The sequence below is a fragment of the Oncorhynchus tshawytscha genome, unplaced genomic scaffold (genome assembly GCF_018296145.1).
Source record: "Oncorhynchus tshawytscha isolate Ot180627B unplaced genomic scaffold, Otsh_v2.0 Un_contig_6405_pilon_pilon, whole genome shotgun sequence".
Taxonomy (NCBI): domain Eukaryota; kingdom Metazoa; phylum Chordata; class Actinopteri; order Salmoniformes; family Salmonidae; genus Oncorhynchus; species Oncorhynchus tshawytscha.
In genome coordinates, this window is record NW_024609638.1 from 191,544 (window position 1) to 216,382 (window position 24,839).

The window sequence follows — 24,839 nt, forward strand, 5'->3', positions numbered from 1 at the left end:
GTGGTCACGATCAACGCTCCTGGTTGGTCATTAAGCAACAAGATAATTGAAGAAGAAAAAACACGCTTGTTTATTTCACAATGTACACCGTTTAAAACAGCCAAACTCTCTTCACAACAGTATTCAGTTGGTAAGAGACCGACATTCAGTCAATACGAGGAATAGATTGTCCACCATCTATGTGTTATCCAGACAGAAAAGACAAATAGGCAAAATAACATTTTATTTAGTACAATAAAGAAATTGAATAATTTATCTGTGCAAACCAGAAGCCTTTCAATATATAAATCAAGTAATACTTTAGAACCATTTAAATATAATAATTTGGAAGGTTGTGCAGGACTATGGTCGTCTTTTTGTATGTGAAAATGTTATCCTATTATTATTATTTTTTTTTACGTTTAAGGACTCTTAGATTAGTCCTAATGAGCACTAAAAGATATCCTAATAAAATCAAATAAAACTCCTGACCTTCCACCTTTGACCTCTACACACACACACCCCTAACCCACTGTCTCCTACCCTACAGAGTGATTATATACAGTAAGAATCTTATCTGTTATCTGCTTCTGGTTTTTGGAGCCCTTTAGTTGAACTCTCAGTGAGCCAGGGGCGAGGGGGGGGTTAAGGCAGGATGAGGGGTAGGAAGTGGAAGTGGAGGGTTAGTGTGTGTGTGTGTGTTGTGTGTGTGTGTGTGTGTGTGTGTGTGTGTGTGTGTGTGTGTGTGTGTGTGTGTGTGTGTGTGTGTGTGTGTGTGTGTGTGTGTGTGTGTGTGTGTGTGCACACATTTGAATTTCATCATTCTGTTAAAGTACCGTTTCGTTGGGGGAGTTTAAACACTTGATCGATGTATATATCCTAGAAGAGTGTAATTGTCTTTGGGACAGCTGTTTTTAGTCAAGACTTGTTGTTGTACTGTATGTGTTTATAGTTTTGTTTAATGTTGTGTTAGTGTATGTAAGTTGTTTTGTCTGAAACGTTGTTCCCTCTGCTGCTATTGGACCAGGTCTCTCTTGGAAAAGAGATGTTATCTCAATGAGAAAAAACCTGTATATATAAAGGTTTTAAAAAATGAAAGAAAAAGTGCCATCTAATCAAGGAGAGGGTTTGGACCTCTGAGGCCCAACACAGGAGATCTTCTGTGGGCTAGAACCCAGGAGACCTCCCCTTAGTCTGGTCCTCTTCTGCATGGTTTATATCATCTCCCCAAGGTTGTAGGATGCATTTACAGTGTCTGCTGCATCCCAAATGAGAAATGGCATCCTATTCTCTTTATAGGGCACTACTTTGACCAGACTCCTATTTGGCCTGGTCATAAGTAGTGCACTATATAGTGAATAGTGGCCTGGTCCAAGGTAGTGCACTATATAGTGAATAGTGGCCTGGTCTAAGGTGGTGCACTATATAGTGAATAGTGGCCTGGTCCAAGGTAGTGCACTATATAGTGAATAGTGGCCTGGTCCAAGGTAGTGCACTATATAGTGAATAGTGGCCTGGTCCAAGGTAGTGCACTATATAGTGAATAGTGGCCTGGTCCAAGGTAGTGCACTATATAGTGAATAGTGTGCCATTTAGGAAGCAGCCCCCTAAAGGAGATGCATTAAGTGGTGACGTCAGAGAGAGTGTGAGGTCAAAGGTCATGGTTCTCACTGTAACACTGTTGTTGTTCCTTCTTTCCAGAGATCTGAGTAACAATCAGATATCAGAGATTGCTCCCGATGTTTTCCAAGGCCTGAGAGCCCTCAACTCACTGTGAGTCTGTTTTCATCAGTGTGTGTCTGTGTGTAACCATCAGTGTGTGTGTCACCATCAGTGTGTGTGTAGCCATTAGTGTCTGTGTGTCGCCATCAATGTGTGTCTGTGTGTCGCCATCAGTGTGTGTGTTGCCATCAGTGTGTGTGTCGCCATCAGTGTGTGTGTGTGTCGCCATCAGTGTGTGTGTGTGTCGCCATCAGTGTGTGTCTGTGTGTCGCCATCAGTGTGTCTGTGTGTCGCCATCAGTGTGTGTGTGTGTCGCCATCAGTGTGTGTGTCTGTGTGTGTGTGTGTTGCCATCAGTGTGTGTTTGTCGCCATCAGTGTGTGTGTGCGTCGCCATCAGTGTGTGTGTTTGTCGCCATCAGTGTGTGTGTGTCGCCATCAGTGTGTGTGTGTCGCCATCAGTGTGTGTGTGTGTCGCCATCAGTGTCTGTGTGTGTGTGTCGCCATCAGTGTGTGTGTGTGTGTCGCCATCAGTGTGTGTGTGTGTCGCCATCAGTGTGTGTGTGTCGCCATCAGTGTGTGTGTGTGTCGCCATCAGTGTGTGTGTGTCGCCATCAGTGTGTGTCTGTGTGTCGCCATCAGTGTGTGTGTGTGTGTCGCCATCAGTGTGTGTGTGTCGCCATCAGTGTGTGTGTGTGTCGCCATCAGTGTGTGTGTGTCGCCATCAGTGTGTGTCTGTGTGTCGCCATCAGTGTGTGTGTGTGTGTCGCCATCAGTGTGTGTGTGTGTGTCGCCATCAGTGTGTGTGTGTCGCCATCAGTGTGTGTCTGTGTGTTGCCATCAGTGTGTGTGTGTGTCGCCATCAGTGTGTGTGTGTGTCGCCATCAGTGTGTGTGTGTGTCGCCATCAGTGTGTGTCTGTGTGTCGCCATCAGTGTGTGTCTGTGTGTCGCCATCAGTGTGTGTCTGTGTGTCGCCATCAGTGTGTGTCTGTGTGTCGCCATCAGTGTGTGTCTGTGTGTCGCCATCAGTGTGTGTGTGTGTCGCCATCAGTGTGTGTGTGTGTGTCGCCATCAGTGTGTGTGTCTGTCTTTCTCTCTTTATGTCTGTGTATCTGTCAGTCTGTGTGTCTGCCAGTCTGTGTGTACTAACGTATGTGTTGACATGTCTCTGTCTGTGTTATACACATCTGTAGCATATACATGATCATGAGGGAGTGTGTGTGTACATATCATTGTGAATAATGTATAGGGTTTATATAGAGTTAAACAGACAGTCCTTATTTTATGTGTCTTAATGAATCAGCCTCAATGGGAGGTCTGGGAGACAGTGTGTGTGTTTGTTTTCTGTGGGGTCCAGGGGAGGAGGGGAGGAGGGGGCTGGTAGTTGGTAAGTGTCCCCTTAGGGGATAGCCCTGTCTGGGATGAATGGGACTGTGCCGTGCCTTTTAGTCTGGGTGTGTTCCAGTTCCCTCTTATGAGTGATATGAGCCAGATGGGGCAACAGAATCCTGAGCTCCATGTTGTCTAGTATTGTCATGGTGTTACTGGAATAGTACTGAGTCTTATTCTATAAGGTCTCTACAGGGTTCTGTATGGTAATATTGTCATAGTGTTACTGCTATAGTACTCAGTCTTATTCTATATGGTCTCTACAGGGTTCTGTATGGTAATAAGATCACAGATCTCCCCAGAGGACTGTTTGAGGGTCTCGGCTCTCTAGAACTGCTGTAAGTACACTTCTGTCTACTTCCTAGATCATACCCTATTCCTTATGTAGTGCACTGTACTGTCTACTTCCTAGATCATACCCTATTCCCTATGTAGTGCACTGTATTGTCTACTTTCTAAATCATACCCTATGTAGTGCACTATACTGTCTACTTCCTAAATCGTACCCTATTCCCTATGTAGTGCACTATACTGTCTACTTCCTAAATCATACCCTATTCCCTATGTAGTGCACTGTACTGTCTACTTCCTAAATCATACCCTATGTAGTGCACTATACTGTCTACTTCCTAGATCATACCCTATTCCCTATGTATTTCACTGTACTGTCTACTTCCTAAATCATACCCCATTCCCTATGTAGTGCACTGTACTGTCTACATCCTTGATCATACCCTATGTATTGCACTATACTGTCTACATCCTAGATCATACCCTATTCCCTGTGTAGTGCACTATCCTAAATCATACCCTATTCCCTATGTAGTGCACTATACTGTCTACTTCCTAAATCATTCCCCATTCCCTATGTAGTGCACTATACTGTGTACTTCCTAAATCATTCCCTATGTAGTGCACTAATTTTGACCAGAGCCTGATATACAGTATGTGCTTTTAGTTTAGGAACAGAACTTCCCTCCCTCCCTCCCTCCCTCCCTCCCTCCCTCCCTCCCTCCCTCCCTCCCTCCCTCCCTCCCTCCCTCCCTCCCTCCCTCCCTCCCCCTCCCTCCCTCCCTCCCTCCCTCCTCTCCGTCCATCCCCCTATCTCTCCTTCTCTATCGCTCTCCCTCTCTCCCTGTATTTCTCCTCCCATCTCTCTCTCTCTCTCTCTCTCTCTCTTTCTCCATCCTCACTCTCTCCCCCCTCTGTCTTTGTCTCTCTCCCAGTCTCCTGAATGCCAATAAGATCCACTGTATTCGAGCCACAGCCTTCCAGGACCTAGAGAATCTAGCTCTGCTGTCTCTCTACGACAACAAGATCCAGACCCTGGCTAAAGGAACCTTCTCACCCCTTCACAGTATACAGACACTGTGAGTCTCACACACACGCACACACACCTTCACACCCCCACACAGTATACAGACACTGTGAGTCTCACACACACACACGCACACATGCACACACACCTTCACACAGTATACAGACACTGTGAGTCTCTCACACACACACACACACGCACACATACCTTCACACCCCCACACAGTATACAGACACTGTGAGTCACACACACACACACACACACACACCTTCTCACCCCTTCACAGTATACAGACACTGTGAGTCTCACACACACACACGCACACATGCACACACACCTTCACACAGTATACAGACACTGTGAGTCTCACACACACACATGCACACACACCTTCACACCCCCACACAGTATACAGACACTGTGAGTCACACACACACACACACACCTTCTCACCCCTTCACAGTATACAGACACTGTGAGTCTCACACACACACACACGCACACACACCTTCACACCCCCACACAGTATACAGACACTGTGAGTCTCACACACACACACACACACACACACACACACACACACACACACACACACACACACACACACACACACCTTCACACCCCCACACAGTATACAGACACTGTGAGTCACACACACACACGCATGGATGCACACACACCTTCACACAGTATACAGACACTGTGGTATGCATAGGTGTACTGTCAAATACAATACCCAAACAGGCATACATACATGTTCAAACCTACATACTGATGCATACAGATGAAGTCTCCACATCCATATAGTATTAGAGCAGGTCTGTTCTATGACGGTTCTGGAGGGCCCAAACACTTCTGCTTTTATCCTCTCCTTGTAATAAAGTACTAATTCAGACCTGGGACACCGGGGGAGTGCAATTAACTACCAGGTAGAAACAAAACCAGAAGTGGTTGGGGAGACCAGGACCTGGAATCAATTAACTACCAGGTAGAAACAAAAAACCAGAAGTGTTTTGGGAGACCAGGACCTGGAATCAATTAACTACCAGGTAGAAACAAAACCAGAAGTGGTTTTGGAGACCAGGACCTGGAATCAATTAACTACCAGGTAGAAACAAAACCAGAAGTGGTTGGGGAGACCAGGACCTGGAATCAATTAACTACCAGGTAGAAACAAAACCAGAAGTGGTTGGCCCCTAATATTCTTTTAAAACCTGACCTCTGACCCCTCTCTCCCCCTAGTCACCTGGCCCAGAACCCGTTTGTGTGTGACTGTAACCTGAAATGGCTGGCAGACTACCTGAGGTCCAACCCCATAGAGACCAGCGGTGCCCGCTGTGCCAGCCCACGCAGACTGGCCAACAAACGCATCGGGCAGATCAAAAGCAAGAAGTTCCGCTGCTCTGGTGTGTGTGTGTGTCTGTCTGTCTGTCTGTCTGTGGTCATCTGACGTGTGTGTGTGTGTGTGTCTGCAGTGTGTGTGTGTCTAGCTACATCACCTTGTTCCAACTTATGCCAGGCTCCGTCCCAGCACACACACGGCACTCTTTCCCTTCATCTGCAGCGTTATAGGCCAGCATTATCTGCCAGCGTTATAGTCCAGCATTATCTGCCAGCGTTATAGGCCAGCATTATCAGCCAGCGTTATAGGCCAGCATTATCTGCCAGCGTTATAGTCCAGCATTATCTGCCAGCGTTATAGTCCAGCATTATCTGCCAGCGTTATAGGCCAGCATTATCTGCCAGCATTATAGGCCAGCATTATCTGCCAGCATTATAGTCCAGCATTATCTGCCAGCATTATAGGCCAGCATTATCTGCCAGCGTTATAGGCCAGCATTATCTGCCAGCGTTATAGGCCAGAATTATCTGCCAGCGTTATCTGCCAGTGTTATCTGCCAGCGTTATAGGCCAGAATTATCTGCCAGCGTTATCTGCCAGTGTTATCTGCCAGCGTTATAAGCCAGAATTATCTGCCAGCGTTATCTGCCAGTGTTATCTGCCAGCGTTATCTGCCAGCGTTATAGGTCAGCATTATGTGCCAGCGTTATAGTCCAGCATTATATTTCAGCATTATCTGCCAGTGTTATAGGCCAGCATTATATTTCAGCATTATCTGCCAGTGTTATAGGCCAGCATTATCTGCCAGCATTATCTGCCAGTGTTATAGGCCAGCATTATCTGCCAGCGTTATAGGCCAGCATTATCTGCCAGCATTATCTGCCAGCGTTATCTGCCAGCATGATCTGCCAGCATTATCTGCCAGCGTTATAGGCCAGCATTATCTGCCAGCGTTATCTGCCAACCCAGCTCCAGTGAAACCAGTAACGGCTCCTTGATCTGTGTGCTTTAGAGCTGGTACAGGTTATGACAGGTTATAAGGCATTACGTAGAGTTATGTTAAACCATGATACCATGGAGATGATGTGGTGTTTTCTGTTTCATATATAACTGCGTTACAGGGCCAGGAGATGCTGCTTTCTTATTCATCAGAGATATAGATATATCTATCTTAGAGTAGGAAAACAAACATTCGACAAATCACAAAGCTACTGCATTCTACAGTATATATGAATATTCTATATCCTGATGCCATCCTCCTTAAACTGTCAGTAAACTTAATTTGTTTTTCTGTTTCCATGGTAGCTAAGGAGCAGTACCACATCCCAGGTACGTGTGTGTTAGTTCTACATATCCGTATCTGTACTTCTGTATATACATACTGTAGTATATTATACTGTGTATCCGTATCTGTACTTCTGTATATACATACTGTAGTATATTATACTGTATATCTGTATCTGTACTTCTGTATATACATACTGTAGTATATTATACTGTGTATCCGTATCTGTACTTCTGTATATACATACTGTAGTATATTATACTGTATATCTGTATCTGTACTTCTGTATATACATACTGTAGTATATTATACTGTATATCTGTATCTGTACTTCTGTATATACATACTGTAGTATATTATACTGTATATCTGTATCTGTACTTCTGTATATACATACTGTAGTATATTATACTGTATATCTGTATCTGTAGGTCTGTAAACATACTGTAGAATATTATACTGTATATCTGTATCTGTACTTCTTATATACATACTGTAGAATATTATACTGTATATCTGTATCTGTACTTCTGTATATACATACTGTAGTATATTATACTGTATATCTGTATCTGTACTTCTGTATATACATACTGTAGTATATTATACTGTATATCTGTATCTGTACTTCTGTATATACATACTGTAGTATATTATACTGTATATCTGTATCTGTACTTCTGTATATACATACTGTAGTATATTATACTGTATATCTGTATCTGTACTTCTGTATATACATACTGTAGTATATTATACTGTATACCTGTATCTGTACTTCTGTATATACATACTGTAGTATATTATACTGTATATCTGTATCTGTACTTCTGTATATACATACTGTAGTATATTATACTGTATACCTGTATCTGTACTTCTGTATATACATACTGTAGTATATTATACTGTGTATCTGTATCTGTCCTGCACATTGGACCTGCTCATGTGTGATGTATACAACATATCAAATGAACTGTGACTTCTGTGTTGGACGCTAAACAGTAACTGGGTATGAAAATACTACACTGTGTTCTATGTAGGGTTGCAAAGATCTGGGAACTTTCACACAATTCCCAGTTTTCCTGCTTTTTCCCTCCTGATTCCAGGAACATTTCACTTGGGTTTCTGGAAAACTTGGGACATTTGTGAAAGTTACCGTACATTTGCAACCCTAATTCTGTGTGTGTTGTACAGTATATCTAAATACAGTATGTTATATTTGATAATACAGTGTGTTCTATGTGATCAAATCAAATTTTAGTAGTCACATGCGCCGAATACAGCAGGTGTAGGTAGACCTTACAGTGAAATGCTGAATACAGCAGGTGTAGGTAGACCTTACAGTGAAATGCCGAATACAGCAGGTGTAGGTAGACCTTACAGTGAAATGCTGAATACAGCAGGTGTAGGTAGACCTTACAGTGAAATGCTGAATACAGCAGGTGTAGGTAGACCTTACAGTGAAATGCTGAATACAGCAGGTGTAGACCTTACAGTGAAAGACAGGTGTAGGTAGACCTTACAGTGAAATGCTGAATACAGCAGGTGTAGGTAGACCTTACAGTGAAATGCTGAATACAGCAGGTGTAGGTAGACCTTACAGTGAAATGCTGAATACAGCAGGTGTAGGTAGACCTTACAGTGAAATGCTGAATACAGCAGGTGTAGGTAGACCTTACAGTGAAATGCTGAATACAGCAGGTGTAGGTAGACCTTACAGTGAAATGCTGAATACAGCAGGTGTAGGTAGACCTTACAGTGAAATGCTGAATACAGCAGGTGTAGGTAGACCTTACAGTGAAATGCTGAATACAGCAGGTGTAGGTAGACCTTACAGTGAAATGCTGAATACAGCAGGTGTAGGTAGACCTTACAGTGAAATGCTGAATACAGCAGGTGTAGGTAGACCTTACAGTGAAATGCTGAATACAGCAGGTGTAGGTAGACCTTACAGTGAAATGCTGAATACAGCAGGTGTAGGTAGACCTTACAGTGAAATGCTGAATACAGCAGGTGTAGGTAGACCTTACAGTGAAATGCTGAATACAGCAGGTGTAGGTAGACCTTACAGTGAAATGCTGAATACAGCAGGTGTAGGTAGACCTTACAGTGAAATGCTGAATACAGCAGGTGTAGGTAGACCTTACAGTGAAATGCTGAATACAGCAGGTGTAGGTAGACCTTACAGTGAAATGCTGAATACAGCAGGTGTAGGTAGACCTTACAGTGAAATGCTGAATACAGCAGGTGTAGGTAGACCTTACAGTGAAATGCTGAATACAGCAGGTGTAGGTAGACCTTACAGTGAAATGCTGAATACAGCAGGTGTAGGTAGACCTTACAGTGAAATGCTGAATACAGCAGGTGTAGGTAGACCTTACAGTGAAATGCTGAATACAGCAGGTGTAGGTAGACCTTACAGTGAAATGCTGAATACAGCAGGTGTAGGTAGACCTTACAGTGAAATGCTGAATACAGCAGGTGTAGGTAGACCTTACAGTGAAATGCTGAATACAGTGAAATGCTGAATACAGCAGGTGTAGGTAGACCTTACAGTGAAATGCTGAATACAGCAGGTGTAGGTAGACCTTACAGTGAAATGCTGAATACAGCAGGTGTAGGTAGACCTTACAGTGAAATGCTGAATACAGCAGGTGTAGGTAGACCTTACAGTGAAATGCTGAATACAGCAGGTGTAGGTAGACCTTACAGTGAAATGCTGAATACAGCAGGTGTAGGTAGACCTTACAGTGAAATGCTGAATACAGCAGGTGTAGGTAGACCTTACAGTGAAATGCTGAATACAGCAGGTGTAGGTAGACCTTACAGTGAAATGCTGAATACAGCAGGTGTAGGTAGACCTTACAGTGAAATGCTGAATACAGCAGGTGTAGGTAGACCTTACAGTGAAATGCTGAATACAGCAGGTGTAGGTAGACCTTACAGTGAAATGCTGAATACAGCAGGTGTAGGTAGACCTTACAGTGAAATGCTTACTTACGAGCCCCTGACCAACAAGGCAGTTGAAAAAAATACGGATAAGAAATAAAAGTAACAAGTAATTAAAGAGCAGCAGTAAAATAACAGTAGTGAGACTATATACAGGGGGTACCGGTACAGAGTCAATGTGGAGACTATATACAGGGGGTCCTGGTACAGAGTCAATGTGGAGACTATATACAGGGGGTACCGGTACAGAGTCAATGGAGACTATATACAGGGGTGGTACAGAGTCAATGTGGAGACTATATACAGGGGGTCCTGGTACAGAGTCAATGTGGAGATATATACAGGGGGTAGACCGGTACAGAGTCAATGTGGAGACTATATACAGCAGGGGGTCCTGGTACAGAGTCAATGTGGAGACTATATACAGGGGGTACCGGTACAGAGTCAATGTGGAGACTATATACAGGGGGTACCGGTACAGAGTCAATGTGGAGACTATATACAGGGGGTCCTGGTACAGAGTCAATGTGGAGACTATATACAGGGGGTACCGGTACAGAGTCAATGTGGAGACTATATACAGGGGGTACCGGTACAGAGTCAATGTGGAGACTATATACAGGGGGTACCGGTACAGAGTCAATGTGCGGGGGACCAGGTAGTTGAGGTAATATGTACATGTAGGTAGAGTTATTATAGTGACTATCCATAGATGATAACAGAGAGTAGCAGCGGTGTAAAAGAGGGGGAGGGGGGAAATGCAAATAGTCTGGGTAGCCATTTGATTAGATGTTCAGGAGTCTTATGGCTTGGGGGTAGAAGCTGTTTAGAAGCTTCTTGGACCTAGATTTGGTGCTCTGGTAGAGCTTGCTGTGTGGTAGCAAAGAGAACAGTCTTATGACTAGGGTGGCTGGAGTCTTTGACAATTTTTAGGCCTTCCTCTGACACCGCCTGGTATAGAGGTCCTGGATGGCAGGAAGCTTGGCTCCAGTGATGTACTGGGCCGTTCACACTACCCTCTGTAGTGCCTTGCGGTCGGAGGCTGAGCAGTTGCCGTACCAGCCAGTGATGCAACCTGTCAGGATGCTTTCGGTCCTCTTTTTCCTGTAGTCCACAATCATCTCCTTTGTCTTGATCATGTTGCGGGAGAGGTTGTTGTCCTGGCACCACACGGCCAGGTCTCTGACCTCCTCCCTATAGGCGGTCTCGTCGTTGTCGGTGATCAGTCCTACCACTGTTGTGTCATCGGCAAACTTAATGATGGTGTTGGAGCTGTGCCTGGCAGTGCAGTCATGAGTGAACAGGGAGTACAGGAGGGGACTGAGCACACACTCCTGAGGGGTCCCTGTGTTGAGGATCAGCGTGGTGGATGTGTTGTTACCCACCCTTACCACCTTGGGGGCGGCCCATCAGGAAGTCCAGGATCCAGTTGCAGAGGGAGGTGTTTAGTCCCAAGGTCCTTAGCTTATGAATGAGCTTTGATGGCACTATGGAGTTGAACGTTGAGCTGTAGTCAATGAATAGCATTCTCACATAGGTGTTCCTTTTGTCCAGGTGGGAAAGGGCAGTGTGGAGTGCAATAGAAATGCATAATCTGTGGATCTGTTGGTGCGGTATGCAAATTGTAATGGGTCTAGAGTTTCTGGGATAATGGTGTTGATGTGAGCCATGACCAGCCTTTCAAAGCACTTCATGGCTATAGACGTCAGTGCTACAGGTTGGTAGTCATTTAGGCAGGTTACCTTAGTGTTCTTGGGCACAGGCACTATGGTGGTCTGCTTGAAACATGTTGGTATTACAGACTCAGACAGGGAGAGGTTGAACATGTCAATGAAGACACGTGCCAGTTGGTCAGCGCATGCTCGCAGTACACGTCCTGGTAATCCATCTGGCGCTGCAGTCTTGTGAATGTTGACCTGTTTAAAGGTCTTACTCACATCGGCTGCAGAGAGAGTGATCACACAGTCTTCTGGAACAGCTGGTGCTGTCATGCATGTTTCAGTGTTATTTGCCTTGAAGCAAGTATAGAAGTAGTTTTGCTCGTCTGGTAGGCTTGTGTGACTGAGCAGCTCTCGACTGTGCTTCCCTTTGTAGTCTGTAATAGTTTTCAAGCCCTGCCACATCCGACGAGCTTCAGAGCCGGTGTAGTACGATTCGATCTTAGTCCTGTTTTGATGCTTTGCCTGTTTGATGGTTCGACGGAAGGCATAGCGGGATTTCTTATAAGCTTCCGGGTTAGAGTCCTGCTCCTTGAAAGCGGCAGCTCTAGCCTTTAGCTCAGTGCAGATGGTGCCTGTAATCCATGGCTTCTGGTTGGGGTATGTACGTACGGTCACTGTGGGGACGACATCATCGATGCACTTATTGTTGAAGCCAATGACTGATGTGATGTACTCCTTAATGCCATCTGAGGAATCCCGGAACATATTCCAGTCTGTGCTAGAAAAACAGTCCTGTAGCTGAGCATCTGCTTCATCTGATCACCTTTTTACTGGTGTTTCCTGCTTTCATTTTTGCTTGTAAGCCGGAATCAGGAGGATAGAATTATGGTCAGATTTGCCAAATGGAGGGCGAGGGAGAGCTTTGTAGGCGTCTCTGTGTGTGGAGTAAAGGTGCTCCAGAGTTTTTTTCCCCCTCTGGTTGCACATTTAACATGCTGGTAGAAATTTGGTAAAACGGATTTAAGTTTCCCTGCATTAATGTCCCCAGCCACTAGGAGCGCCGCCTCTGGATGAGCGTTTTCTTGTTTGCTTATGACGGAATACAGCTCAATCAATGCTGTCTTAGTGCCAGCATCGGTCTGTGGTGGTATGTAAACAGTGTGTTCTGTGTGATAATACGGTGAGTTCTATGTGATATACGATATGTTCTATGTGATCATACGGTGAGTTCTATGTGATATACGATATGTTCTATGTGATCATACGGTGAGTTCTATGTGATATACGATATGTTCTATGTGATCATACGGTGAGTTCTATGTGATATACGATATGTTCTATGTGATCATACGGTGAGTTCTATGTGATATACGATATGTTCTATGTGATCATACAGTGAGTTCTATGTGATATACGATATGTTCTATGTGATATACGATATGTTCTATGTGATATACGATATGTTCTATGTGATCATACAGTGAGTTCTATGTGATATACGATATGTTCTATGTGATCATACAGTGAGTTCTATGTGATATACGATATGTTCTATGTGATCATACAGTGAGTTCTATGTGATATACGATATGTTCTATGTGATCATACGGTGAGTTCTATGTGATATACGATATGTTCTATGTGATCATACGGTGAGTTCTATGTGATAATACGGTGTGTTGTATGTGATAATACAGTGTGTTCTATGTGATAATACGGTGTGTTCTGAGTTATAATACAGTGTGTTCTATGTGATAATACAGTGTGTTCTATGTGATAATGCAGTGTGTTCTATGTGATAATACAGTGTGTTCTATGTGATAATACAGTGTGTCCTGTGTGATAATACAGTGTGTTCTGTGTGATAATACAGTGTGTTCTATGTGATAATACAGTGTGTTCTATGTGATAATACAGTGTGTTCTATGTGATAATACAGTGTGTTCTGTGTGTGGTGAATGTGACCAGGTACAGAAGACACCCGTCTGAATAATGAGTGTAACAGTAAGCCAGTGTGTCCTGCTAAGTGTCGCTGTGAAGCCAACGTAGTGGACTGCTCTAACCTCCGTCTCACCAAGTTCCCCCAACACCTACCTGCCTCTACCACCGAGCTGTAAGGACACACACACAGTACAATGTTATCTATTGCTGCTTTCTGTCTGTTCTCTGACAGTTTTCTCCTCGCGTCTCAGGCGTCTCAACAACAATGATATCTCAGTGCTGGAAGCCACCGGTGTCTTCAAGACCCTCTCTCAGCTCAAGAAAATGTACGCTCTCTCAATTTACTTCTGAAGTTTTAAGTTAACCACCATTGTTGATTTTTGGGGGGTATTAGTTCATCACATTTATTCATTAACATTTGAATAATAATAATAATAATATAATTAATAAACATAGTGTAACTGCTGATGAGGCATAATATTTCAGACCAATATCTAAAAGGAATTCATCTCTGTTCATTAGTAACCATAAAAGTCCACGTGTCTTGTATGTTATTGGATAATTCAGTTGACCATTGGTTTGTTGTTTGTAACCAGCATAATCCGTGTTTTTCAGTAACCTTAGCAACAACAAGATCTCAGAGATCGAGGACGGAGTGTTTGAGGGGGCGGGGTCTGTCATGGAGCTCCACCTGACAGCCAATCACCTGGACTCTGTCAGAGGGACCATGTTCAGGGGCATGGGCGGCGTCCGCATGCTGTGAGTTAGCACCTTCATCATTATTATCAGCATCATGATCATTATTATCATCAATCAATCCAATGTATTTATAAAGCCCTTTTTACATCAGTCGATGTCACAAAGTGCTATACAGAAACCCAACCTAAAACCCCAAACAGCAAGGAATGCAGATGTAGAACAGTTGAAACAGGATCAGCAGCACAACCAGGTGGACTGGGTGACAGCAAGGAGTCATCAGGCCAGGTAGTCCTGAGGCATGGTCCTAGGGCTCAGGTCCGAGAGAAGAGAAAGAGAGAGAGAATTAGAGAGAGCATACTTAAATTCCCACAGACACCGGATAAGACATGAGAAATACTCCAGATATAACAGACTGACCCTAGCCCCCCGACACATAAACTACTGCAGCATATCATTGTAATTATCATCATTATCATTGTAATTATCATCATTATCATTGCAAGTATTATCATTACCATCGTCATTATCATTCACACCATTATCATCATCATCATCATGATCATCATCGTTTTCATAGTCACCATTTTTATCTTAATCATAATTATTATCATCAATTATTTAAGTAATAAGGCCTGAGGAGGTGTGGTATATGGCCAAATATAGCACGACTAAGGGCTGTTCTTATGCACGACGCACTGCGGAGTGCCTGGACACAATCCTTAGCTGGGGTATATTGGCCATATACCACAAACCCCGATTGTGCCTTATTGCTATTTGTCGTGGAAATTCATACTGAGTGAGACTTTGTCATTTCTTCAAACAATCATCTTTATTTAATATCGATTTAATTATTGCAATAATGAAACTGGTCAACCCAAAAGACTTGAAGGATAATTGTCGTCATCAATATAAAATGCTGTCTTCACCAATGACTACAGTGTCTCTCTGTGTGTTGTAGGATGTTGAGGAACAACCGTATCAGCTGTATCCATAACGGCAGCTTCACTGGTCTGACCAACGTCCGCCTGTTGTCTCTCTATGACAACCAGCTCCACACCATAATGCCTGGGGCCTTCGACACACTGCCCCACCTCTCTACACTGTAAGACACACATACACACATTCACAAAACATCCTTGGAAAGTTTAAGAACTCTGTTATAGACTGACCGCCTCTCTTTATCTCTCACACTCTCGCTCTCTTTCTCTCCCCCTATTTCCCCCCACCTCTCTCTCTCCCCCCACCTCTCTCTTACCCCCACCTCTCTCTTCCCTCCACCTCTTTCTCTCCCCCCCTCTCTCCCTCCCCCATCTCTCTCTCCCTCCACCTCTCTCTTACCCCCACCTCTCTCTCCCTCCACCTCTCTCTCTCCCCCACCCTCTATCTCTCTCTTACCCCCACCTCTCTCTCTCTTAACCCCACCTCTCTCTCTCTTCTCCCCCACCTCTCTCTCTCCACCTCTCTCTCCCCCCACCTCTCTCCTCTCTCTTCCCCCCCCCTCTCCCCCCCTCTCTCTCTCCCCCCACCTCTCTCTCCCCCCACCTCTCTCTCTCCCCACCCTCTCCCCCTCTCTCCCCCACCTCTCTCTCCCCTCCCCCCACCTCTCACCTCTCCCCCCCTCTCTCTCTCTCCCCCCACCTCTCTCTCCCCCACCTCTCTCTCCCCCCCACCTCTCTCTCCCCCCACCTCTCTCTCTCCCCCACCTCTCTCTCTCCCCCCACCTCTCTCTCCCCCACCTCTCTATCTCCCCCACCTCTCTCTCCCCCCACCTCTCTCTTCCACCTCTCTCCCCCACCTCTCTCTTCCCTCCACCTCTCTCTCTCCCCCCCCTCCTCTCTTACCCCCACATCTCTCTCTCCCCCCCCACCTCTTTCCCCCTCCCTCTGTCTTCCTCTCTTCCTCCCTCCCTCTCACTCCCTCAGGAACCTGTTGGCCAACCCGTTTAACTGTGACTGTCGTCTGGCGTGGTTGGGGGCGTGGCTTCGTTCTAGACGAATCGTAACAGGGAACCCTCGTTGCCAGAGCCCCTCCTTCCTCAGAGAGATCCCACTACAGGACGTAGCAGCACCAGACTTCCGCTGACGACGACACACACACACACACACACACACACACACACACACACACACGCACACACACGGATTCACACACACACGCACACACACACACACGCACACACACGCACACACACACACAAACGCACACACACACACGGATTCACACACACACGCACACACACACGCACACACACGCACACGCACACACACGCACACACACACACACGCACACATGCACGGATTCACACACACACGTACGGACTCACGCAGAAACACACATCACACATAAGGACACATAGAGATTTTATAATTTCATTGATCGAAAGTGAGAGAAGTATATTACATTTCAAAATATTTAAAGTAGTCTCCCTTCTCTCCCAGGTGTAGTATTGGAGGAGAGTAGCTGTGTAGCTCGTCCTCAGTGTCCCACTGAGTGTACCTGTACAGAGACGGTGGTCCGCTGTAGTAACAAACACCTCCAGGCCCTGCCCAAGGGGTTGCCCCGCAACGTCACTGAACTGTAAGTCACAGACTGGGGTTAGAGGTCAGGGGGCAGGAGACAAAGGGAAGGGTGCTTGGGGTTAGGGCTTAGAGATCTGCAATACGCTTTTCTTACATGCTCAGTTCACCAGTTAGCACTTAGTTGTATAACGTAGTACCTGTGTAATAGGTAGGTATAACCCTATAGTCTGTTCTGGCTAGGACAAGGCTTACTGAATAATAGGTAGGTATAACCTTATAGTCTGTTCTGGCTAGGACAAGGCTTACTGACTAATAGCTGGTATAACCCTATAGTCTGTTCTGACTAGGACAAGGCTTACTGACTAATAGCTGGTATAACCCTATAGTCTGTTCTGGCTAGGACAAGGCTTACTGACTAATAGCTGGTATAACCCTATAGTCTGTTCTGGCTAGGACAAGGCTTACTGACTAATAGCTGGTATAACCCTATAGTCTGTTCTGGCTAGGACAAGGCTTACTGACTAATAGCTGGTATAACCCTATAGTCTGTTCTGACTAGGACAAGGCTTACTGACTAATAGCTGGTATAACCCTATAGTCTGTTCTGGCTAGGACAAGGCTTACTGACTAATAGCTGGTATAACCCTATAGTCTGTTCTGGCTAGGACAAGGCTTACTGACTAATAGCTGGTATAACCCTATAGTCTGTTCTGGCTAGGACAAGGCTTACTGACTAATAGCTGGTATAACCCTATAGTCTGTTCTGGCTAGGACAAGGCTTACTGACTAATAGCTGGTATAACCCTATAGTCTGTTCTGGCTAGGACAAGGCTTACTGACTAATAGCTGGTATAACCCTATAGTCTGTTCTGGCTAGGACAAGGCTTGACTGACTAATAGCTGGTATAACCCTATAGTCTGTTCTGACTAGGACAAGGCTTACTGACTAATAGCTGGTATAACCCTATAGTCTGTTCTGGCTAGGACAAGGCTTACTGACTAATAGCTGGTATAACCCTATAGTCTGTTCTGTCTGTTCTGACTAGGACAAGGCTTACTGACTAATAGCTGGTATAACCCTATAGTCTGCTGACTAATAGCTGGTATAACCCTATAGTCTGTTCTGGCTAGGACAAGGCTTACTGACTAATAGCTGGTATAACCCTATAGTCTGTTCTGACTAGGACAAGGCTTACTGACTAATAGCTGGTATAACCCTATAGTCTGTTCTGACTAGGACAAGGCTTAGTCTAGTCTGTTCTGGCTAGGACAAGGCTTACTGACTAATAGCTGGTATAACCCTATAGTCTGTTCTGGCTAGGACAAGGCTTACTGACTAATAGCTGGTATAACCCTATAGTCTGTTCTGGCTAGGACAAGGCTTACTGACTAATAGCTGGTATAACCCTATAGTCTGTTCTGGCTAGGACAAGGCTTACTGACTAATAGCTGGTATAACCCTATAGTCTGTTCTGGCTAGGACAAGGCTTACTGACTAATAGCTGGTATAACCCTATAGTCTGTTCTGGCTAGGACAAGGCTTACTGACTAATAGCTGGTATAACCCTATAGTCTGTTCTGACTAGGACAAGGCTTACTGACTAATAGCTGGTATAACCCTATAGTCTGTTCTGGCTAGGACAAGGCTTACTGACTAATAGCTGGTATAACCCTATAGTCTGTTCTGACTAGGACAAGGCTTACTGACTAATAGCTGGTATAACCCTATAGTCTGTTCTGGCTAGGACAAGGCTTACTGACTAATAGCTGGTATAACCCTATAGTCTGTTCTGGCTAGGACAAGGCTTACTGACTAATAGCTGGTATAACCCTATAGTCTGTTCTGGCTAGGACAAGGCTTACTGAGTAATAGCTGGTATAACCCTATAGTCTGTTCTGACTAGGACAAGGCTTACTGACTAATAGCTGGTATAACCCTGTAGTCTGTTCTGGCTAGGACAAGGCTTACTGACTAATAGCTGGTATAACCCTATAGTCTGTTCTGGCTAGGACAAGGCTTACTGACTAATAGCTGGTATAACTTAGTTACTTTGTTTAACCACAGTCTCCTCCTCCTCTTCCTCCTCTTCCTCTCAGGTATCTGGATGGGAACCAGTTCAGCATGGTGCCCAGGGAACTGTCCACCTTCAAACACCTGCAGCTGGTGTGAGTTAACCATTACTGTCTGTTAGTGTGTCTGTTGTGATTTAACCATTACTGTCTGTTAGTGTGTCTGTTGTGATTCAACCATTACTGTCTGTTAGTGTGTCTGTTAGTGTGTCTGTTAGTGTGTCTGTTAGTGTGTCTGTTGTGAGTTAACCTTTACTCTCTGTTAGTGTGTCTGTTGTGAGTTAACCATTACTGTCTGTTAGTGTGTCTGTTAGTGTCTCTGTTAGTGTGTCTGTTAGTGTGTCTGTTGTGAGTTAACCTTTACTGTCTGTTAGTGTCTCTGTTAGTGTGTCTGTTAGTGTGTCTGTTGTGAGTTAACCTTTACTGTCTGTTAGTGTGTCTGTTGTGAGTTAACCTTTACTGTCTGTTAGTGTGTCTGTTGTGATTTAACCTTTACTGTCTGTTAGTGTGTCTGTTGTGATTTAACCTTTACTGTCTGTTAGTGTGTCTGTTGTGATTTAACCTTTACTGTCTGTTAGTGTGTCTGTTGTGAGTTAACCATTACTGTCTGTTAGTGTGTCTGTTGTGATTTAACCATTACTGTCTGTTAGTGTGTCTGTTGTGAGTGTCTGGTGTGAGTTAACCATTACTGTCTGTTAGTGTGTCTGTTGTGATTGAAAATTACTGTTTGTTAGTGTGTCTGGTGTGAGTTAAACATTACTGTCTGCTAGTGTGTCTGTTGTGAGTGTCTGGTGTGAGTTAACCATTACTGTCTGTTACTGTGTCTGTTACTGCATGGTCAGTGGTGTTCCTGGGCTTAGGTCCCCATGACTGTGTTACTGATCCTCTCACTGATACCGTACTGTACAAAGGTGTACTGTGCCCTAGAGGTCACCAACCATGGTCCTGGTCCCTACAGAGTGTTTTATTCATTATATTACACCTTTATTTCACCAGGTAGCTAGTTGAGAACAAGTTCTCATTTACAACTGTGACCTGGCCAAGATAAAGCAAAGCAGTGCGACACAAACAACAACACAGAGTTACACATGGAATAAACCAACATACAGTCAATAATACAGTAGAAAAAGTCTATATACAGTATGTGCAAATGAGGTAGGATAAGGTAATAAATAGACCATGGTGGCAAAATAGTATCCATATAGCAATTAAACACTGGAGTGATAGATGTGCAGAGATGAATGTGCATGTAGAGATATTGAAGTGCAAAGGAGCAAGATGAATAAATAAATACAGTGTGGGGATGAGGTAGTTGGATGGGCTATTTACAGATGGGCTGTGTACAGGTGCAGTGATCTGTGAGCTGCTCTGACAGCTGGTGCTTAAAGCTAGTGAGGGAGATGTGAGTCTCCAGCTTCAGTGATTTTTGCAGTTCATTCCAATCATTGGCAGCAGAGAACTGGAAGGAAAGGTGGCCAAAGAAAGAATTGGCTTTGGGGGTGACCAGTGAGATATACCTGCTGGAGCGAGTGCTACGGGTGGGTGCTGCTATGGTGACCAGTGAGCTTATATACGGCAGGGCTTTACCTAGCAGAGACTTGTAGATGACCTGCAGCCAGTGGGTTTGGCAACGAGTATGAAGCGAGGGCCAGCCAACGAGAACATACAGGTCGCAGTGCTGGGTAGTATATGGGGCTTTGGTGACAAAACGGATGGCACTGTGATAGACTGCATCCAATTTGTTGAGTAGAGTGTTGGAGGCTATTTTGTAAATGACATCGTCGAGGATCGGTAGGATGGTCAGTTTTACGAGGGTATGTTTGGCAGCATGAGTGAAGGATGTTGTGAAATAGGAAGCCGATTCTAGATTTAATTTTGGATTGGAGATGTTAGATGTGAGTCTGGAAGGAGAGTTTACAGTCTAACCAGACACCCAGGTATTTGTAGTTGTCCAGGTTTACAGTCTAACCAGACACCCAGGTATTTGTAGTTGTCCAGGTTTACAGTCTAACCAGACACCCAGGCATTTGTAGTTGTCCAGGTTTACAGTCTAACCAGACACCCAGATATATGTAGTTGTCCAGGTTTACAGTCTAACCAGACACCCAGGTATTTGTAGTTGTCCAGGTTTACAGTCTAACCAGACACCCAGATATTTGAAGTTGTCCAGGTTTACAGTCTAACCAGACACCCAGGTATTTGTAGTTGTCCAGGTTTACAGTGTAACCAGACACCCAGGTATTTGTAGTTGTCCAGGTTTACAGTCTAACCAGACACCCAGGTATTTGTAGTTGTCCAGGTTTACAGTGTAACCAGACACCCAGGTATTTGTAGTTGTCCAGGTTTACAGGTTTCTGTTAAAACCTAGCACAACAGACCTTCATTAGCTTAATCGGTTGTTTTAGACCTGTGCTGGAACAAAAACATGTGCACAATGTAGTTCTCTAGGACCAGAACAGTTCTAGTGGTTTCTCTACAGTCCAATGTGTAACCATGACCACCAGGTGGCGATATGGAGCCTGCTCTGCACTTGACTCCACTCCAGTCAACAACAGCATTATCCAATCCACAATACACCAGCTCATAGCTACCTCTGATAGACTAGAGTGGGTTAATGGTTATTCACTTAACACTCCATTTGACACAAAAAGCCTTTATTCTGTCGAGATGGGATATGAAGTGTATCGGAGGAGGGTTGCTGCTGAGTGTCTGATGATGGGTAATAAACTGCATTAACAGGATGGATACATCTCAGATGGCACCCCATTCCCTATGTAGTGCACTACTTTTGACAATTGCCCAGGCTCTGGTCAAAAGTAGTGCCCTATAAAGGGAATAGGGTGCCATTTAACTGGGACACAGACTACAGTGCATTCGGACCCCTTGACTTTTTCCACATTTTGTTATGTTACAGCCTTATTTTAAAATTAATTAAATCGTTTTCCCCCCTCATCAATCTAGACACAATACCCCAAAATGACAAGGCAAAAAACGGAAATATCAAATTTACATAAGTATTCAGACCCTTTACTCAGTACTTTGTTGAAACACCTTTGGCAGCGATTACAGCCTCCAGTATTTTGGGGTATGTATTTGGGGAGTTTCTCCCATTCCTCTCTACAGATCCTCTTAAGCGCTGTGAGGTTGGATGGGGAGCGTTGCTGCACAGTAATTTTCAGGTCTCTCCAGAGTCTCCCAGTCCCTGCCGCTGAAAAACATCCCCACAGCATGATGCTGCCACCACCATGCTTCACCGTAGGGATGGTGCCAGGTTTCCTCCAGACGTGATGCTTGGCATTCAGGCCAAATAGTTCAATCGTGGTTTCATCAGACCAGAAAATCTTGTTTCTCATTGTCTGAGAGTCTTTAGGTGCCTTTTGGAAAACTCCAAGCTGACTTTCATGTGACTTTTACTGAGGAGTGGCTTCTGTCTGGCCACTCTACCACAATGGCCTGTTTGGTAGAGTGCTGCAGAGATGGTTGTCCTTCTGGAAGGTTCTCCCATCTCCACAGAGGAGCTCTCTCAGAGTGACCATCGGGTTCTTGGTCACCTCCCTGACCAAGGCCCTTCTCCCCCGATTGCTCAGTTTGGCCTGGCGGCCAGCTCTAAGGAAGAGTCTTGGTGGTTCCAAACGTCTTCCATTTAAGAATGATGCAGGCCACTGTGTTCTTGGGGACCTTCAATGCTGCAGACATTTTTTGGTTCCCTCCCCCAGATCTGTGCCGTGAAACAATCCTGTCTCAGAGTTCTACGGACAATTCTTTCAACCTCATGGCTTTTTTGGTTTTTGCTCTGACATGCACTGTCAACTGTGGGACCTTATATAGACAGGTGTGTGCCTTTCCAAATTATGTCCAATCAATTGAATTTACCACAGGTGGGACTCCAATCAAGCTATAGAAACATCTCAAGGATGATCAATGAAAACAGGATGCAGCTGAGCTCAATTTGGAATCTCATAGCAAACGGTCTGAATACTTATGTAAATACGTTTAAAAATATATAAAATAAAATAATTTGAAAATAAATCTAAAAACTATTTTCATTTTGTCATCACAGGGTATTGTGTGTAGATTGCTGAGGAAAAATATATATTTAATCAATTTTAGAATATGTCTTTATAACGTAACAAAATGTGGAAAAAGTGAAAGGGTCTGAATACGTTCTGAATGGCACTATGTGGATCTAACTGGATAACTGTAGATAACTAAAGTGTTGGTTGTTTTTAACATAAAGTCATTATGTTTAAGTAGTGGTTGTGTTTAACCCTTGCTGTTCCAGAGATCTGAGTAACAACAGAATCAGCTCCCTGTCTGACTCCTCCTTCTCCAATATGAGCCAACTCACCACCCTGTGAGTCTCTCTCACGCACGCACGCACGCACGCACGCACGCACGCACACACACACACACACACACACACACACACACACACACACACACACACACACACACACACACACACACACACACACACACACACACACACACACACACACACACACACAGGGAAAACAAACACACACAATAATTAATCAGAAGACAATTATCTGAAGAACAAAAAAGGTTGAACAACAATATATGTATTCTCTTGAAAATACTTCTCCTCATGTTCATCATCCTCACAGTTTATCTAGACTAGTGTATCTAGACACTGTATCTAGACACTGTATCTAGACTAGTGTACTGTCATAGAATGTTATATTAGAACTGTAGAATGTCCATCATCCTCACACTGTATCTAGACTAGTGTATCTAGACACTGTATCTAGACTAGTGTACTGTCATAGAATGTTATATTAGAACTGTAGAATGTCCATCATCCTCACACTGTATCTAGACTAGTGTATCTAGACACTGTATCTAGACTAGTGTACTGTCATAGAATGTTATATTAGAACTGTAGAATGTCCATCATCCTCACAGTGTATCTAGACTAGTGTATCTAGACACTGTATCTAGACTAGTCATAGTACTGTCATAGAATGTTATATTAGAACTGTAGAATGTCCATCATCATCCTCACACTGTATCTAGACTAGTGTACTGTCATAGAATGTTATATTAGAACTGTAGAATGTCCATCATCCTCACACTGTATCTAGACAGTGTCCTGTCATAGAATGTTATATTAGAACTGTAGAATGTCCATCATCCTCACAGTGTATCTAGACTAGTGTATCTAGACACTGTATCTAGACTAGTGTACTGTCATAGAATGTTATATTAGAACTGTAGAATGTCCATCATCCTCACACTGTATCTAGACTAGTGTATCTAGACACTGTATCTAGACTAGTGTACTGTCATAGAATGTTATATTAGAACTGTAGAATGTCCATCATCCTCACAGTGTATCTAGACTAGTGTATCTAGACACTGTATCTAGACTAGTGTACTGTCATAGAATGTTATATTAGAACTGTAGAATGTCCATCATCCTCACAGTGTATCTAGACTAGTGTATCTAGACACTGTATCTAGACTAGTGTACTGTCATAGAATGTTATATTAGAACTGTAGAATGTCCATCATCCTCACAGTGTATCTAGACTAGTGTATCTAGACACTGTATCTAGACTAGTGTACTGTCATAGAATGTTATATTAGAACTTAGAATGTCCATCATCCTCACACTGTATCTAGACTAGTGTATCTAGACACTGTATCTAGACTAGTGTACTGTCATAGAATGTTATATTAGAACTGTAGAATGTCCATCATCCTCACAGTGTATCTAGACTAGTGTATCTAGACACTGTATCTAGACTAGTGTACTGTCATAGAATGTTATATTAGAACTGTAGAATGTCCATCACTCACACTGTATCTAGACTAGTGTACTGTCATAGAATGTTATATTAGAACTGTAGAATGTCCATCATCCTCACAGTGTATCTAGACTAGTGTACTGTCATAGAATGTTATATTAGAACTGTAGAATGTCCATCATCCTCACACTGT

At 44.0% G+C, this 24,839-nt stretch overlaps 1 protein-coding gene across 1 annotated transcript in view; it reads left to right on the forward strand.

Moving 5' to 3' along the window:
* Nucleotides 1–24,839, forward strand: part of LOC112248165 (slit homolog 1 protein-like) — a 136,165-nt gene that overhangs the window by 81,024 nt on the left and 30,302 nt on the right. Inside the window, 13 exon segments of the mRNA XM_042316551.1 lie at nt 1,681–1,752; nt 3,356–3,427; nt 4,316–4,459; nt 5,650–5,813; nt 7,054–7,077; nt 13,615–13,759; nt 13,839–13,913; nt 14,203–14,346; nt 15,245–15,388; nt 16,209–16,367; nt 16,717–16,863; nt 18,903–18,971; nt 23,158–23,229. Coding sequence (XP_042172485.1) covers nt 1,681–1,752; nt 3,356–3,427; nt 4,316–4,459; nt 5,650–5,813; nt 7,054–7,077; nt 13,615–13,759; nt 13,839–13,913; nt 14,203–14,346; nt 15,245–15,388; nt 16,209–16,367; nt 16,717–16,863; nt 18,903–18,971; nt 23,158–23,229 — 1,431 coding nt within the window.